The sequence below is a fragment of the Ptiloglossa arizonensis genome, chromosome 5, assembly GCF_051014685.1.
Source record: "Ptiloglossa arizonensis isolate GNS036 chromosome 5, iyPtiAriz1_principal, whole genome shotgun sequence".
Taxonomy (NCBI): Eukaryota; Metazoa; Arthropoda; class Insecta; order Hymenoptera; family Colletidae; genus Ptiloglossa; species Ptiloglossa arizonensis.
In genome coordinates this window covers 26,718,813-26,736,806 of record NC_135052.1, presented here as the reverse complement: position 1 = coordinate 26,736,806, position 17,994 = coordinate 26,718,813, and the positions used below count along the sequence as shown (strand labels likewise).

Below are 17,994 nucleotides of genomic sequence, written 5' to 3'. Positions count from 1 at the left end.
CTTTAAAATGTAACAATTTTAATTGTTTATTTAATTTAAAGTAGATGTAAACATTACTACCCAACGTGATCAGAATTCTAACAGTAGATTGTGTTAACGCTTATAAAACTCGTAATATCAACACTCCGCGCTGAGTATGTTTACTAATATGGTGGACCCAAACAAAATCACGTGACTACAACAGACCATTTGAAAATAAGCTTTCCCCGAATACAACAAATACGGAGAATAGAATTTATAGAAGTTCTATTTATGTATATAAGTAGTAATTAACTGTTTCACAATTCTATATGCGTTATGTGAATAAAAGAAAATATATAAAGATATCAAATAAATTATTAGAAACAAAAATATAATTAAAAACACAAAAATATACGAAATAACAATATAACTATTCTTAAAGAATGAAACAAATAGTTAATGAGATAAGCTGTCTTCGTTTATATTAGTAGTAATGTTAGATTGTAGGATATTATTAATAATATTAGTCAGTTTTCAAATTTATATCTCAATCTTTTCTTTTACATGCCAGATATAATTGCTCTACTTTTCTGTAGTTATTAAATTCACTATCTCTAAGAATACATATTTCATATTGCTAAATTTAAATGTTGTATTACATGATGCTATGTAATTTTTCATTCACACTCAGATAAGTTCAATTAGATTTATCACAATATAAACAATAAATAATTTTATTATTTTTATAATTTCTTTTTGTCATTTTATTAACGATTTTCAATTGTTTGTCGTGTATTTTCAAATTTTTATTTATCATGATTAGTACATCACTGGCTAGAGAGTTGTGTCGACATAGTTGACCAATAAAATTTTGGTCACGTGATAAGCTTTGTTTACATTCAACTTCATCTTCCATGGAACATTCTATAGCTTCATCGCATAGTGCATGCATGGCTGCATTGGACTGCATGTGTTGACTATGAGGAAATACAGTAAGCGGTCAAAAAAATCGATGACAAGCATTCTATTAAAAATTGTTGCAAATGTCAGTAATTGTGCGTTCACTACATATACACATTAGTATGTATATATATAAATATTTATTGGGTGAATATCGTGCTACTAATAAATTTTCATCATAGTCACGTGATTCTGTTTATCCAACTCTATCTTTAAGTTGAACGGACAATAGATAGGTAGATAGAATGCATTTGTTGGTAGAAATAATGGCTGACTAGTGCTGTTATCACACATAGAGGGAAGCGATCGTATGGATTTCATTGACGATCTGAAGCAAACAAAGTTACACTTTGCATTGTATTAAAGAGTAGATATCGATGAAAAAGTCTATGTTTTTAATCAAAGCCAAATAGTTAGTCAACCAAGTTAACTAGTTAGTCGGAATCTAAAAGCTTATAAAGTTTGGAAGAAATTGGAAGTTATATGTATGAATGTAAAGATGTGGGAAAAAGTTTCGTAAAACACGGATGTTTATCATGCAACTCTTTACCAATCGATCCAATGGAGAAACATTGCTTGAAAAAGGAAATATACCTTCGGTCGCTATGCGACTTGGACAATGCATTTTGTTTTCCTTTTTCGAACTGATTATATTTGGGCAACTATCTTTTGTGTTTCATTGAATTTTTGTACATTTTACTGAAAATAGTCGACATCATGGTACACATACCAAGTGCATATACATACAATTTTTGGGCAAAGTCACCCACAGAAGTTGTTGAATTGACTTGTTTGATGCCAAATGGGGTCGTTATACCATTCGAGACTAATCGTAACATTACGTTGGCTGAAATCAAAGAGGTGAGTTGCATTTAACAAAATATAATAAAGGTAACAATGTATTTTTTATTTGATACAAAGAAAGATAATTCTAAAACAAATTAACAACAGAACAAACTTACATATAGGATCTGTGGGATGAGGCCAGTAAATATCCTCTACATGGCACATTAAAAGATGCTCCGTCCTATGTATTTTCGTGCATTAATTCCAATGCTGAAGCAGAAGAGTTACGAGATGAAACTAGACGTTTATGTGACATAAAGCCATTCTGTTCTTTGCTTAAAGTTATAGAACGTGAAGGTGTCAAAAGTGATAGAAATCTTGATTCTCAAATTGGTCTCTTAATTGGAAAAGGATTGCACGAGTTTGCAGCATTAAAAAATTCTGAGGTGAACGATTTTAGATGGAAAATGCGAGTGTTAGGGGATGAAGTTGCAATGCCAAGACGAAAAAAGTCTTGGACAGACATAGTACGTTCTCAGTTTCCTACACGATTAGCTCCAACTGCTGCAATACCAAAAAATATTGAATGCCGATTAAAAGATGGAAATATTGTTCTTGTTACAAAATTTGAAAACACAGAGGTAAGTTTACAAATACATTAGTTCAAAACTACTTTTATTATCATATACAAAATAATAAAATATCTCTTAATAATGGTAGCCATGATTATATATGTATCAGTTGAAATATTTGATTACAAACAGATGAATAATAGAAAATAAATAATTATTGCTAACTGTTAGAGCTAGCTGATATGTACAATAGGATATTTATATGTCTCTGATGATTTCTGTGAGGCAATATTCTCATTAGTATTTACATTCTCAGCAAGGCGTACAATTTTCTTGAAAGATTTATTCTTATCACTGTTAGTATCTTTAGCATGTTCATTAAGTCTTTCGTTTTGTTTTGCTTGATCGATAGTTTTAGAATCTGCTTCATCCTTAAGTAAACAAGTGTTCTTTGTTTTGAAGGTGGTTAATAATGGTGGTTGATTAAACTTCTCTGGTTGTTGCTTTAATTCTGTTTCTGCATCATGTGCAAAGCCTAATTTTAATTCCATTTGTAGAGAACATACTTGAGCCTAAAAAAAGAAACCAATGCTCAAAGTTACTCTTGTGCCTGCAAATATCATGAAAAAAAATAATTACCTTCAGAGAGGAAACTTCATATTGACACCGTTGCAGTTGTTCGGCAATGTTAGTCTTTGTTTCTTCTTGTACTAACAACTGTGTAGAAAGATCTTCAATCTTTATACGAAATTCATTTGCTTCCTTCTTCTTACAATCCAACAAAGATTGCAAGTACCTACAATTTCCAAAAAGATGTGTGAAAATATGAATAAACAATGTCATACTTCAATAATTGACATTAGTCTTACGTAAAAGATATATCGTTAGAATTCAGTTCTCTTGTATCATGATTTCTTTTTATTTCAAACTTTAACTTGCTTTCAAGATCCGATATCCTCTTTTTATACTTTTGAATTAACTCATCGTTCTCAGCTAGGGTATGATCTGTATTATTTTCCCACTTCTTATGCGATGAAACTAGTTCTGCTTTTAGCATTTTAATTTCTGCTGTTTGCGTCTTACATATACGTTTTACTTCTATATATTTTTCATGTAACACGTTTACTTTATTCACTACATTTTGTCGACGATCTTCCACTTCAGCAAAGAGTGAATTACCTATAAGCAAAAATGTTAAAAATGTCACAAAAACTAATAAAATCAAATCTTTTCATACTCGCCTTTACACAAATTTTGTGTAGGATCTAATTTCAAAGACTCTTCTTCAGTACGTTTTAGAATGAGTTCTTCTCGAGCATTTTCCAAAGCTCTGCTTTTTTCAGCTAACTGTTCTTTGATGTTCTGTTCACAAAATATATTCCATATTTATGTCTGTAATATTATTCAAAATGGATAATAGTATTTTTCAAAACAAAAATATCATGGCTTGGTTTTTACCATAAAAATATGTTGTGATTCATTGTATTGTGCTTTCAATTCATTGACTGTTTCCTCTGCACGGTTGGATTTTTCTTTCTCTTCGTGTAAAAGTATTGCAAGTTCGTCAATACGCTTCTTAAGATGTGCATTGTCTGCTTCAAGAGAAATATTAGCCAATTCATCTATAATTACTTTACTTTCAGTCTTTTTGTCTTTATTAACATGTTGGCGTAATTTTTCAATTTCTATTGTCTGATTTGTTAACTTTGTTTCAAGATTCAAAATTATATTTTCATAGTCTTTCATGATAATGCGGTGTCTGGAAAGGAAAACAAAGAAGAAAAATGTTAAAAAATGCTAACGGTTATTTTTTAGAAAATGATTTACTTTTCTTCTGCCTCGGAAATAATTTTTTCTTTTTCCAAGTTTTGTTGATCGAGGGAACGTTCAAGTGATTCGTTTGCTTCTTGAACCTCTCGTAGCATACTTTCATTTAATTCAAGTTTCCGTTTGAAGTTGTAAATTTCTTGACAACATTCTTCATATTTAATTTTTAATAGACGATAACAACGGCCATTGATTTCTTCATTATCTTTTTCGGTGTATTCTTCATTATTTTCCTGGTCAATTAACTCGCGCGTCGACATCTTCGAAGGTTATGTTTTGCTTTATAATTTTAATACTCGCTTTCAATTTAAAATCTAAGATACAACTTGTTCATAAATATTCAAACGATGTTGGAACATAAGCAACTAAATTTGGTGTTTTTATTTTCTCCTGTTTCTTTCTCTCTTTTTTTCTCTTTTTTTGCCCTTACCACTTTTCTTTCTTCCCTAACAGTAGGTCAAAAAATTGGCGGGAAAGGAGACAGTTATTTGGTGAACACGATGTATACACATATGAGAGAAGGACAGAATATAATTTCTAAATGCAATTGAAATTTAATTTTTATAATTTCAGACAGCCTTCACGTTTCAAATATCACACACAGCAACGCCATATGATTTATTAGGAAATATTTTAACTAAACGAGCAAACACTTTGATGTCTGAAGGAAACTTGGAAGATTTCACTTTGAAGGTTTGCGGACAGGAAGAATATTTAATAGGGGATTATCCCTTAATACAGTTTAGTTACATTCAAGATTGTCTTGCAAAAGATGTTACTCCTACATTGGTTACATTAAGCAGAAACAGTGTTTGTATAGATCAGGAAAATACTGTGGAAAATGCAGAGGCAGATGCTTTGCAACGAGCAAGACCTTCCTTCTCTACGCTAACCCTGCGTAAAAAGGGTAAACATATATCTGCTTGGAAAATAGAGGAACCATTTGTTTTTATAGTTAATGGAATATCACGATTGAACTGCGATGCTGCTCATCGTACTGTTGAAGTATATACTTGTTATTCTACATAATTAATTTCTACATTGCACTACTATGTGGATGAGTTATGTCTCTAGAATACTAGTGTATGTCTGTTGCATTGTTTTTTATTTTCTATTTGTCAGATTGGGCTTCAAGCTGGTCTTTTCCACGGTGGAAAATCTCTGTGCGAAAGCCAGAAGACCAAAGAAACTGTTGTTAGCTCAGATGGTAGTTGCGAATGGGAAGAAACTTTAAGATTTGACATAAAGGTGCGAGATATACCACGAATGGCTAGGTTGTGCTTTGTTCTATACGAGATTAGTAAGACTGCAAAAGGACTTAAGAGTCGTAGATTGGTTAAAGACACCAAACAAGAATTTTTTATAAACCCATTATGTTGGGCTAACACAACTATATACGACTTCAAGTCTCAATTTAAAACAGGAGCAATGACTCTTTATACGTGGACGTATGCAGAGGACATGCAGAATGATGATCTCCTACATCCTCTTGGAACAGTAGTGTCAAATCCTCATATAGATAGAGCAGCTGCTCTGATGCTAACCTTTCCAAAGTAAGTTCTAACAAATACTTCTTTATCTTTTATTTCTTCTTTTCGTCTTGTACATTCGAGTCGCTTGTTCTTTCTCTTGATCAAATTTAGTTATGGAAAAGATAAGTCCGTTCTTTATCCGACTCCGGAAAAAATGGTCGAATATGCGAGAAAGTTGCGCGAATCATCCGCCGAACGATCGATTCAAGAAGAACCGGATCAAGACTTGGATGTTGGTAAGTTTCAACAACTCGAGCAGCTTCGACTATTGGCGGACAGAGATCCATTGCACGAGCTTCACGAACAAGAGCGAAAGATAATGTGGACGTTGAGGCATCATTGCCTTCACGAAATTCCTACACTTTTGGCCAAATTGTTACATTGCGTGGAATGGAACGATCACAGGTAAGAGTTAAAGTGTTTAGAATTTTAGAAAGGAATAGTTCTTCTAACACGAAATATTATCATAGAAAAAAAAACGTTTAAATGTACTTTCCAATTTTTGACGTATGTAGGGAGGTAGCTGAAGCCACGGCACTGGTGCAACAATGGCCCAAACTACCTGTCGAAAAGGCACTTGAGTTATTGGATTATGCCTACGCTGATCAAAATGTTCGAAGCTTTGCCGTGCGTTGTTTAATGGACGTCAGCGACGAAGATTTAAGCCTGTACCTATTGCAATTGGTACAGGCGTTGAAACACGAAAATTACTTATCTTGCGATCTGACAGAGTTTCTACTGAGGCGTGCGCTTAACAATCGAAGGATCGGTCATTTTCTATTCTGGCATCTCAGGTGTGTTTAATGTATTTCGTTATTCTTTCTTTGACGCCTTATTATCATGTTCGTAAACAAGTAAAATTTATGATTGTTTATAATCGTTTTTTTTTACTTTCTAGATCAGAAATGCAAGTAGGTGCCGTATCCGTTCGATTCGGTTTAATATTAGAAGCCTATTGTAGAGGAAGTCAGCAACACATGCGGTCGCTGTTTAAACAAATGGAGTGCCTGGGTAAATTGAAATGTGCTTCTGAACAAATAAAACAACGGAAAGACCATCGTAAAGCAGCCTTACAAGGTTTTCAAGAATTCATTCAAGAGCCACACTGCCAAGAAGCACTTTCGAACGTTCTAAACCCCTTGGATCCAAGTTTTCGGTGGAAACGCATTAAGTAAGTTCATTGTTATAATTCCGCGTGAAAAGTGTAATTTATAGCGAATAAAAGCAATCAGTGAATGTCTGTAAGCATTATTGATTTGCAGAATTGAAAAGTGTAGAGTGATGGACAGTAAAATGCGACCGCTTTGGTTGGTTTTTGAAAATGCCGATCCGTTCGGTGACGATATTTATTTGATACTCAAACATGGCGACGACTTGAGACAAGATATGCTTACGCTTCAAATGCTACGAATCATGGATAAACTATGGAAGAGAGAAGGTCTGGATTTGCGTATGAATCCTTATGGTTGTATATCAACAGAAAATAGAGTCGGTATGATTGAAGTGGTTCTAAATGCGGAAACAATTGCGAATATACAAAAAGAAAAAGGCACGTTTTCGGCAACAGCCGCATTTAGGTACGATCAGAAACAAAAATTGCACTTTTTACGGTAGACGAAGAATTTTCTTTACTTTCTGACGTTCGAAAACGTGTTTTTGTTATACTCTTTCTCGGTTCTTTCATACAGACGAGGTTCTTTGCTCGCTTGGCTGAAAGACCATAATCATACCGAGGCAGCATTGAACAGAGCTATCGAGGAATTCACGTTGAGTTGCGCGGGTTATTGCGTGGCTACGTACGTTCTCGGAATTGCGGATAGACATTCGGACAATATAATGGTGAAGAAAACTGGTCAACTATTTCACGTCGACTTCGGCCATATACTTGGACATTTTAAGGAGAAATTTGGATTCAGGCGTGAACGTGTGCCGTTTGTGTTGACCAACGATTTCGTACATGTAATAAACAAAGGACAAACAAAAAAAGGTCAAGCAGTTGAGTTCCAAAGATTTCAGAGTCATTGCGAGCAAGCATTTCTTGTTCTACGGCAACACGGAGGTCTAATATTATCTTTATTCGCTATGATGATATCGACGGGATTACCGGAGTTATCATCGGAAAAAGATCTTAACTATTTAAGAGATACTTTGGTTCGTTAATTTTTTTTTTAATTAAATTTCTCAATGTCAGAGATTTCAATGTTGGATGAAAAACTTGATAATTTGGATTTTTGTCACTAGGTACTCGAGATGTCCGAAAGTGAGGCACAAAAGCACTTCAGGAGTAAATTTGACGAAGCTCTTTGTAATTCGTGGAAAACTTCGTTAAACTGGGCCTCACATAATATGTCGAAAAACAATAAAACAACATGAATGGAGTTCGATCGGATTGAATACAAGTGACAACAAGAAAGCCAGAATGGAGGAGCGGAAGAAGGCGGGCAGAATAAGACGGAAACGAATTCAATCAATACGATGAACGAATATGCGTCGTTGCATCGTCACGTTTAAACAAACAGAATAAAAATCCAATACAGGGATTTTTCGTCGAAGAGGCCATTCGGCGCAGAGAAGAGAAATAAGAAAAAGACTGATTTGCGATGGAGATCCGTCGTTATTAGTCACTAACAGCAGTTGCCTTTTTCGTGTCGTGTGGTAGAAACGCGTGTACGGACGCGCATGCGCGCACGATTATTCGTAATCACTCGCTTCATCTGCCCCCATTCCATCCGCCACTTTTGACAGTGACCGAAAATGGAAGCAGAATACGTATACGGTACATATCATTGGTCGACATTGCAGATTCTTGAAAAGAATACACGCGGACATTTGTTTGCTAGAAATGTTACAGGGCATACTGTTTGCCCGTACCAGATGATCGCAGTGTCCTGGCTGTGCCGATATAGCAACACTCCTAAACCTTTCGATTGGAATCAAGAATGCTCGAAGGCTGAGGAAAAAACATGAGAAAATCCTAGGAATTTCAGAACTCTGAAATACTACTGTATCGATAATAATAAACGAAGTTATTCTTCATCACCTTTTCTATTGCGTTGATTCCTTCTCGATCAATCTTCCAAAGTTTACGTTTTTATTAAAGCTGTTCGATTGTCGATCAAAATAATTTAAAGAAAATAGTTGTTTAACTTTTGTTTAATTGATTTGAATTAGGTGTAGTATCTGCCATTCCATATCTTATTGAAAAGAAGTGATTTTGCTCAAGTGATCGCATTAATTTGGCGTGTGCGTGACAGCGGTTGGTAACGGTTGTACACTTAAAATCACGCGTATGTAACAGCAGACGGTAAAACGATAAAAAATAAAGGGAATTAACAGATTTACAATACTTTTCAACACAGTATTTTAAATACACAAGCCTTGTCTGAGTTTTAGTACTATTTAAGCAAAGAAAATAATTATGTACAAAACAATAGTTAATTGAAAAAAAAAATGAATTCTCATTAGACTTGAAATAGTCTTTCGTAAAAGTGGTTACCGTTTCCACGTTGCGCCATCTAGGTATTTGACTTGAACGAAAAACAATTTTCAAGTATGCAAGTATTTCATTACATTTTTTCTTTCGTAAAGAAGATGCAGGAAAAACTTAACCCTTTTGTGCAAAATTTAATTCTTTTCAAAAATTATTTGATATATTTCAAAGAAATTTTACAAATAATAAATATATATTTAAAAATTCAAAAGATCACAAGTGAAGACCATCGTTATCTATGGATCGATTTTGCTTAAAATCGAAACGGATCTCGAGAGAAAAATATGAAAAGAGAAAAGAGGGATAAAACGAAGAATTTTTAATGTATCGGTACAAAACGTGAGTACGAACTATGGGGATGGTAGAGGATGACTATTATGAACACGATTATGCACACAAGGCCGTCGTGTAGATTCTTTTACTTCGTTATTGGCCGCGTTGTCGGTAAGCTCGTGGATCAGTGGAGTCGCGTTACATAAGTTGTCACGAAGCGAAGGAACAACGAACGGTGGCGCGGAACTGAATACGGGAGGTGGGAGAGAGGCAATCCGAGAATGTTATGTACTTGGTTTGCGGCTAAGCTCTACCTCGTTGTCATGTATCGAGTAGGACACGTCGAATCGAATTTTTACGAAGTACATCCTTTTCGAAGATCCGTGAACGTTGAGTCGCAACTGCACGCCAGCGTGACATAGAGGGACCGCGTCTGTAGGTCCATCCTTCGAAACTTTCCAAAGGACGTCGCGCGCTACAGTGTCGGCGAGAAAAGTTACACATAAAATCGTCTCGTTCCGCGTCACGTATCGAACAACGATTGCGTGCTTTTTTCGTGATTGGATACGATCTGGTTGAAAACGACACACGAAGAATATCATCTCATATTTATTAATTCTATTTCGTTCGTACGTCGACGAATGACACTACATGGTTCCGTGGAGCGATTTCGAGGAATATTGTGCACAACGGGTGACCGAAGATCGAGTAGAAAATATTAAAGAAAATGACTGCCACGGAAGAAACCGAACCGCTGATTCCCACGAGAGTGTCAGCTAACCGCGGACATAAACAAGGCACGGTCTCTTACGATGCGATCTCGTTGGTAAGTAGCGCTCGAACTATTCTATAGATATTTGTATATTGTTTCTCGTGAGTTTTGTACATTGGTCGCGTGTTTCATGGTGTAATTCGATAGAGGTGCGCGCAACACTAGTCCATACCCGACTCGGGGTGAACGTTTGGCTTCATTAGATTCATGGACGAGGGTTACCGATGATGCGTGGCTTCCAATGATTTTTTTTTCTTTCTTTGTTTCTATGGCTTTTCCACGATCATTGTCACCGTTTCGAGTCACAATTTGTTAGAAATTTGTTAAAAACCGGTCAAACTACGTAAATGTACGATCGCGTCGCAACGGTGGGAAACAGAATAGATCGAAGCAATTGAAACGTTTGCAACGAACGTTTTTGTTTACCTTTTGTTCGTGAAGGTCCCACCGCGGATGAAATATTTCTGCACTGCTTCTCGTTATGCGTCTCTTATACCCTCCCCTTGATCGCAGGAAGGAGTTGGAAGGGACGGGTCAGTGTGTGGGACGAGCTCCGAAACGTCGTTTGGATCGAAAACGAACTTCCGTTCTTCGAGCGCGTCTGGAAAACCAGTGGCGGCGCGTTCTCTTGGAAATGTTGCGAACGAGTCGATTACGTATACTTGGAGCGATTTGAATGTATACGTGGCTAGAAACAATGAAAAACTGTTGGAACGGTTGTTCATTAACAGAAGGAAATTAATCGAACGCAAACATCTGTTAAAAGACGGTACGACACGAAGGTTGATTACGAACGGAGAAACGAAATGGAAATAATTAAAAAAATTATGTTTAAAAAATGCATTGCCTTGTTTAAAGTAGCTAAAATAAACATTTGACTAGCTGTTACTATGCTCTTGCAGTATTGATATTGATGTCGGCATCACTACTGCTATGGGTATTGATATTGGTTTCGATAGCGGTAACGGTACCGTTGTTGACGACACTGATAATAGATCGGTATCGATATTCATTTAATAAAGGAATACAAATCTATTATTATACATAATTGTTAGATAACTAATGTATCATTAATATAAGATTAGCATCGGATCGGTATCGGCATCGGTATCGGTATCGGTATCGGTATCGGTATCGGTATCGGTATCGGTATCGGTATCGGTATCGGTATCGGTATCGGTATCGGTATCGGTATCGGTATCGGTATCGGTATCGGTATCGGTATCGGTATCGGTATCGGTATCGGTATCGGTATCGGTATCGGTATCGGTATCGGTATCGGTATCGGTATCGGTATTAGTATCGGTATTAGTATCGGTATTAGTATCGGTATTAGTATCGGTATTAGTATCGATATTAGTATCGGTATCGATACTGTTAATGCTACTAGTATAGCTATTGATATCGGAATCGGTATTAGTATCGATACCGGAATCGGTATTAGTGTCGGTATTGTAATTGTTATTGCTACTAGTATAGCTATCAGTATCGGTATCGGTATTAGTATCGGTATCGTAATTGTTATTGCTACTAACAAAAAGAGTGTCAGTATTGGTAACTGTATCGGTATCGGTATTGATATCGGAACGTTAGCGATATTGAAAATGGTATTGGTAGTGTATTATTATAGTTGTTGCTATTACTATGACTAGTGATATCGTTACAACTATTCAATATTTTTTACAAGATGCATATGCACGTACGGGAAGAATTCGATCAATTCGAAATTTTATTACAGTGTGTGGCGTAGCCTATCCAGGTGAGTTACTAGTGATCATGGGATCCTCTGGTGCTGGAAAAACAACGTTACTGAATGCGTTAACATTTCGTTCGGGCCGCGGGGTTACTGTGTCCGGTGTGATGGCAGCCAATGGTCGAAGAGTCTCACCCACGATATTGACATCGAGGACCGCTTACGTACAGCAGGACGACCTATTTCTCGGCACTCTGACAGTTAAGGAACATCTTCTCTTTCAGGCTATGGTGCGCATGGACCGGCGAATACCTATCGCACAGAGGATCCATCGTGTGAACGAAGTGATCAACGAGGTGGGCTGCCAGCATCATCATGGCACGTTCCTTTTCTTCTTTCTATCCTTCTTTCATACACTTTCTCTTCCAGCTTGCTTTGATAAAATGTAGAAACACCGTGATCGGTCAACCGGGCAGAATAAAAGGCCTCTCTGGCGGCGAGATGAAAAGACTCTCATTCGCATCCGAAGTTCTCACCGATCCGCCACTGATGTTTTGCGACGAGCCGACATCAGGTCTGGATTCGTTCATGGCGCATCAAGTGGTTTCTGTTTTGAAGGCTTTGGCTGGTAAGTCTTCTATGAAACATTGCTCGTCCAAGCAAACGTTGATTATGTAACGTTGATGCACTAGCGTGTGGCAAGACAATCGTCGCTACGTTGCATCAACCCTCTTCGGAATTGTTCGCTCTCTTCGACAGAATTTTGCTAATGGCCGAGGGAAGAGTCGCCTTTATGGGTACAGCTACACAGGCGTGCACTTTTTTCGAGACGTGAGTAGAAACGGGTGAAATTTAACTGAAAATTAATTTTTAAAAAAAGAAATTATAAATTTAAGAGAAAAGATTTAATTTATTTCCTTCCAAAAATCATACCGATTAATTGCACAAAAATTATTGCGTTTCGTCTAGGATCTGTCAGTGGCTTCGTATGGCTTTTCTTAGCAGATACAGTAATGCTCGCTTAAGTTTCAATAGAGTTGCTTAAAGTCCAATGACTCATCCCCACCACTCGCTACTACTCGAGCTAAGTATAAATAAAGACAGTGAATAGATATAACAAGATTAACTCGTGATTAATTATTCAATTACAAAAATTATTATTTCTACATGTTTCATTTCATCTTTAAAATAACAGTGTCGACATATCGTTAAGATTCTCCCGATCAAAATGAGTCCAAACACGGTGTAAATTGGAGAAATTTTAATACTATTCTATTATTTTCACTATTTGGAATACTTAAATTCATAACTGATAAAGTTTGTTCGATTTACGTCGTGTTTGGACTCATTGCAATTGGCAGTGCCTCACCAAACCACTGATACCATTATTATAAGGATAAAGTGAACCCAGACTTTCGCTGTGTTATTATATAGTTAAAGAAATGTTTCGGGTCTTCGATAGGGGAACGGTGCTGGTATTGAACCATTGTCGATTCCACGGACTCTAGACCATGATGGAGAAGGGGTATACGGAAATGAATGGATTACCAACTGTCGGTAACTCAGTCGTCGGTAATCCCTCCCTTCTAGAATCTACGTTGTCCATTACTATCTATATTCCTCCGGTGTCTTCGATCTCTCGATGTTTACATTCTTCTTACGATTCGTACGTTTATTCTAATATCTTTCGACCGAATAATATTTTCAGATTAGGCGCGGCTTGTCCCAGTAACTACAATCCGGCAGATTATTTCGTGCAGATGTTGGCTGTAGTGCCAGGAAGGGAAATGTCCTGTCGCCACGCGATAAATACCGTATGCAATGCGTTCCAAAAGAGCAACCACGGCGTTAAGATCGCATTGGAGGCGGAAGCGACAAACGGTGAATTCGAGGACACTCTGCGGGACTCAAAGGATCCGAAGAATCGATCGCCGTATAAGGCAACCTGGTGCGAACAATTTCGCGCGGTTTTATGGCGCTCTTGGTTGTCGGTTATCAAGGAACCGATACTCATTAAAATTCGTCTGCTGCAGACTATCGTAGGTCACGTTGTATTGTTATTATTATTAGTTATCATTATTATTTCGTAAATTTGTCCTTTTGCAGATGGTGGCACTCTTGATCGGAATCGTTTATTTCAATCAGCAACTCGATCAGGATGGGGTTATGAACATTAATGGTGCTTTGTTTATATTCCTCACGAACATGACATTTCAGAACGTTTTCGCCGTTATAAACGTAAGAATCCCTCCCCCGTGAAGACACATATATATATACAGTGTGTCTCACGTATCCCGTATATCTGAATATCTTCGTTTTTTATTCATAAAATGTTAATTTTATTCATAAAATAGAAATTGTAGAATTTGAGGAAGTACGTAATACGGTACGAATGATTTTTTTTTTATGGATAGAGGCGTAAAAGAGATACAGAAGTCGATTTTGTATTTGTAAATAGACTGACCAATTTCTTATGCTTGATTTCGATAAAATTACGTATTCCGAATGTAAAAATACTAAGGTACATTTGTTCTTGAAACTTAGAATATTAACTTGTTAAAGAATATTAACTTAGAATATAACTTGAATATCTTAGAAATATAACTTTAGGAGAGAATATAATAAGGGGAGAATCCCCTTCGATGACCTTGATCTTCATATGTGTTGTCAAGAACAACTTTCTCAAAACTTTTTCAAAATGCCCTTGACAACGTACACGAAGGTCAAGGTCATCGGACTATTCTTCCTTAAACTAAATAATTACCCCAATTTTTCGTATTAAGTAATTGTCAAACTTGAATATTTCATTTAAAAAAACAAAATTGACCTTTGTATCACCCCTACGTCTCCGCTTATAGAAGAAAACATTTATACCGTATTATGTACTCCCTTGAACACTATGATTTTTCTGTACGACATTTTCGTGTACTGTTTAAAATAATGATGATGTTCTGATGGACAGGATACGTGAGATACGCTATACATAAATCGTCGTTGTTAAGTAATTCGTTTATTCTGTGACATAGATTTTCTGCACGGAGTTGCCGATATTTCTACGGGAACATCGAAACGGAATGTATCGCACCGATGTCTACTTCCTGTGTAAAACGCTGGCGGAAGCACCCATCTTCGTAGCGGTGCCGCTGCTCTTCACTATCATCGCTTACCCGATGATTGGTCTACACCCGGGGCTTGAACATTTTTTCATTACCGCGAGTATCGTGGCTTTAGTAGCGAACGTATCTACATCTTTTGGTAAGCTCGACGCTGCTAATAATTACAGATCCATTGTTTCGAACAACTGTGGAGAATGTCTCTGAACGCAAAATTCAAATGTATACCTATGTTGATGCAATTCAAAAATTTTCAGATATCGATTGCTAGAGTGTACTTTAAAAATCTATATTTTCCAAGAAATTACATTTTACGGCACATCTCATATCTGTCAATACAATTTCTAATTTAAATTTAATACAGGAAGAATATAGTTCTAAAAATACGTTAAAAACATTGGATAGCTCAACTATTACAATTGTATTCATTTCAACAACTCAATTCCATCGATATTGTTTCTACCTTAAATTTATTGCAAGATTAATATAGTTCTGAAAGTATGTTAAAGAAATTGAATGCCTTGACTAGTATAATTATATTTACTTTTTATAAAATGTGGAAGTAACTAATAATAAGTGTTATATTCGGTTTTCCAATTTACATGCATTAATTGTAATTTTAATTTTTATAATATTTTTAGGCTACTTGATATCCTGTATTAGCGACAACCTATCCATGGCGTTGTCTATTGGGCCTCCGGTGATAATACCATTTCTATTATTCGGTGGATTCTTTCTGAACACAGCGTGAGAATTACAATTCAAGATAATAATTTAAAAAGTAACTTGCTCGAAAGAATTGACAATTCATTTTCGTTTTCGACAAGCTTCGTATCTCTTCGCTAAATAAAGATCTACAATATTTATACAAATATCTTAGTATCTAAATTAGTATGTTTCTTTTGTATGTTTTTGCGAGTTCTATTGACCAATTAAGACTTTATCAATAATTTTGCTATACACTATATGCGATGTACACCGTATGTCTTTTTTATTCTATAACTTGCTTATACAAAAATTTCGTCTATTAATTATCATAGATCCATTCCACACTACTTCGAATGGTTTTCCTACTTGTCTTGGTTTCGCTACGGTAACGAAGCTCTTCTCATCAATCAATGGTCAGGAGTGGAGACTATACAGTGTACGAGAAGCAACGCAACGTGTCCAAAATCTGGACAAATGGTTTTGCAAATATTCAATTTTAAAGAGGTACGTAGTGTTTGTATCTCAATGCACAGTTTGACTAAACGAGACTAAGCTCTGAAAGCAAATGTACTTGGCACTATAAGCAGAAACTGTGGGGGTCCAAACTATATTTCGTCCAACGAGACGAGATACCGAATGCGACGAGGGCACGTGATGAACACGTGATCAGATCAGGGCCGACTTCACAATACTCGGATCCATTGATTACGGAGAACATTTTTTCTAAATTTCATTTTTATCTTTTTGTAATTTAAATTATTGGATTTACAATTAAATTACTTGTATAATCAAAGGCACATACAATAAAGAAACTATTTCTTCGAACAATCACTTCTTAAAAAACATAATAAATATAGGATAATAATAGGATTAATGAAACTTGATGCACTCTAGGGTAATGAAACTGATGCACTCCTGCAATTTAATAAATTGTACGTAATTCTCTTTTTGATTTTAGGAGCATTTCTGGATGGATATTATATGTCTTTTTTCCTTAATTGCTGTGTTTCGTTTTCTGGCATTTCTTGCACTGCTTTCGAAAACTCGGCGCGTTAAACGGATGTAGGAAAGAGAAGAAGAAAAAGAATCAAAGGATGCAGAGATAAGCACCTTGAAATATTTGATGCTGTTTTTGTAACGTTTGTGATCAAATGAAATCTACAGTGTCATCTACTCAATGGTGAATCCACCAGGAAGCTTCAGAATCCTGAATATCTAGGGACCCTCTAGGACTTGCTAATGAAAACAAAAAGGAAATTATTTTGAGATCCATTTTTTGGATTTAAGCCCTTTTCTAAACCTATCAAATAATGTGCAAATAAATATTTATTTTTGTGATATATTTTTTTGATAATTTAGTCTTCTCAAAGACGAATTATTTTGGATGAATTATATAATTGAAACTGATATGAACTCATGACGTTGATCAATCCTGTACTGGTACAAATGTGTTATATCATTAGGAAATTTAATTATTTATATTTATTCACAATTTCAGTGGTTCCTTCCATGTTACAATATTCAAAGTATTTTAAAAACTAAACATTCACGTATGTACCAGTATCCTTACAGATGTTAATTTTCTTATCGTTAAAATATATGTTTATTTTTGTAATATCTATGTATATTATTTTACTATTATGATATATGATATTTGACGTAAGTGCCTTTCATGTTATTTTGTTAATAATTACAAATAATAACAATAAATAATACAATATGTATATGTTCTCAATAAGTGAATATTTGTCATAGTATTAGTAAACAATATATTTTAGAAGGGGTCATCGAAATGATTCGTCACTGCACCTATTGGTCGCACCTATTGTAAAGCCTTACTTTACGCTTCGGTACCCCCCATGATAGAGCACATATACCCCCATCTATGCTATCCCCAGAGTAACTGTCTCCGGTACTATCGCTGTACCGATAGTCATACACAATCAGCAAGATAATGTGAAATTATAATTTTCCAATTTAGATTCCAAACAAAAATCGTTTTTCCTTTATTGTATCCACGCATCACGTATAATTTGCTCAATAAAAATAAGCCATCCCCATCACTGTTTCTTTTTCTCGAACTCGAGCCGATCGCAACTGTGAAAATAAAACCAGACAGAAAATTCTCTATCTGTGTGTTTTCTATTAATAATCGGCAAATTCGACTTTCAGACATTATAAAATGCTCTATTGTGATTGACGAAATATGCGAAAAAATGATACCAAACACGTCTCAAAAAACAAGTTCTCCATCTTTGGGGTTAGGAGTAACCCAACTTGATTCCAGAAACATTTAATGTTGAAAAA

At 35.7% G+C, this 17,994-nt stretch overlaps 3 protein-coding genes across 6 annotated transcripts; 2 read left to right on the top strand and 1 right to left on the bottom strand.

Moving 5' to 3' along the window:
• The first annotated feature begins 966 nt into the window (after positions 1-966).
• Positions 967-8,674, top strand: Pi3k92e (phosphatidylinositol 3-kinase 92E). The gene is made up of 10 exons (XM_076310809.1): positions 967-1,782; positions 1,890-2,348; positions 4,680-5,111; positions 5,229-5,659; positions 5,750-6,043; positions 6,154-6,432; positions 6,537-6,809; positions 6,901-7,215; positions 7,327-7,789; positions 7,880-8,674. The coding sequence occupies exons 1-10, from the start codon at positions 1,639-1,641 to the stop codon at positions 8,009-8,011; spliced, it is 3,222 nt and encodes a 1,073-aa protein (XP_076166924.1). The 5' UTR covers positions 967-1,638; the 3' UTR covers positions 8,012-8,674.
• On the bottom strand, positions 2,365-10,818 carry Spindly (spindle apparatus coiled-coil protein 1 spindly). Of its 2 annotated transcripts, none has more exons than XM_076310820.1 (6): positions 10,600-10,818; positions 3,738-4,038; positions 3,521-3,641; positions 3,149-3,458; positions 2,919-3,075; positions 2,365-2,851 (listed from the first exon to the last, which is right to left on the bottom strand). In XM_076310820.1, exons 2-6 carry the CDS (start codon positions 4,023-4,025, stop codon positions 2,513-2,515), a joined length of 1,215 nt encoding a protein of 404 aa, XP_076166935.1. In that variant the 5' UTR covers positions 4,026-4,038; positions 10,600-10,818; the 3' UTR covers positions 2,365-2,512. The 2 variants fall into 2 exon arrangements, with proteins under 2 accessions (XP_076166935.1, XP_076166934.1); XM_076310819.1 differs by lacking the exon at positions 10,600-10,818 and adding an exon at positions 4,107-5,156.
• On the top strand, positions 9,615-17,245 carry LOC143146514 (protein white-like). Of its 3 annotated transcripts, none has more exons than XM_076310811.1 (11): positions 9,615-10,227; positions 10,687-10,942; positions 11,912-12,222; positions 12,296-12,494; positions 12,559-12,697; positions 13,575-13,905; positions 13,973-14,104; positions 14,893-15,121; positions 15,621-15,726; positions 16,020-16,191; positions 16,275-16,544. In XM_076310811.1, exons 1-11 carry the CDS (start codon positions 10,129-10,131, stop codon positions 16,440-16,442), a joined length of 2,142 nt encoding a protein of 713 aa, XP_076166926.1. In that variant the 5' UTR covers positions 9,615-10,128; the 3' UTR covers positions 16,443-16,544. The 3 variants fall into 3 exon arrangements, with proteins under 3 accessions (XP_076166926.1, XP_076166925.1, XP_076166927.1); XM_076310810.1 differs by having other exon boundaries at positions 16,272-16,544; XM_076310812.1 differs by lacking the exon at positions 16,275-16,544 and adding an exon at positions 16,646-17,245 and having other exon boundaries at positions 9,617-10,227.
• Positions 17,246-17,994: the final 749 nt, after the last annotated feature.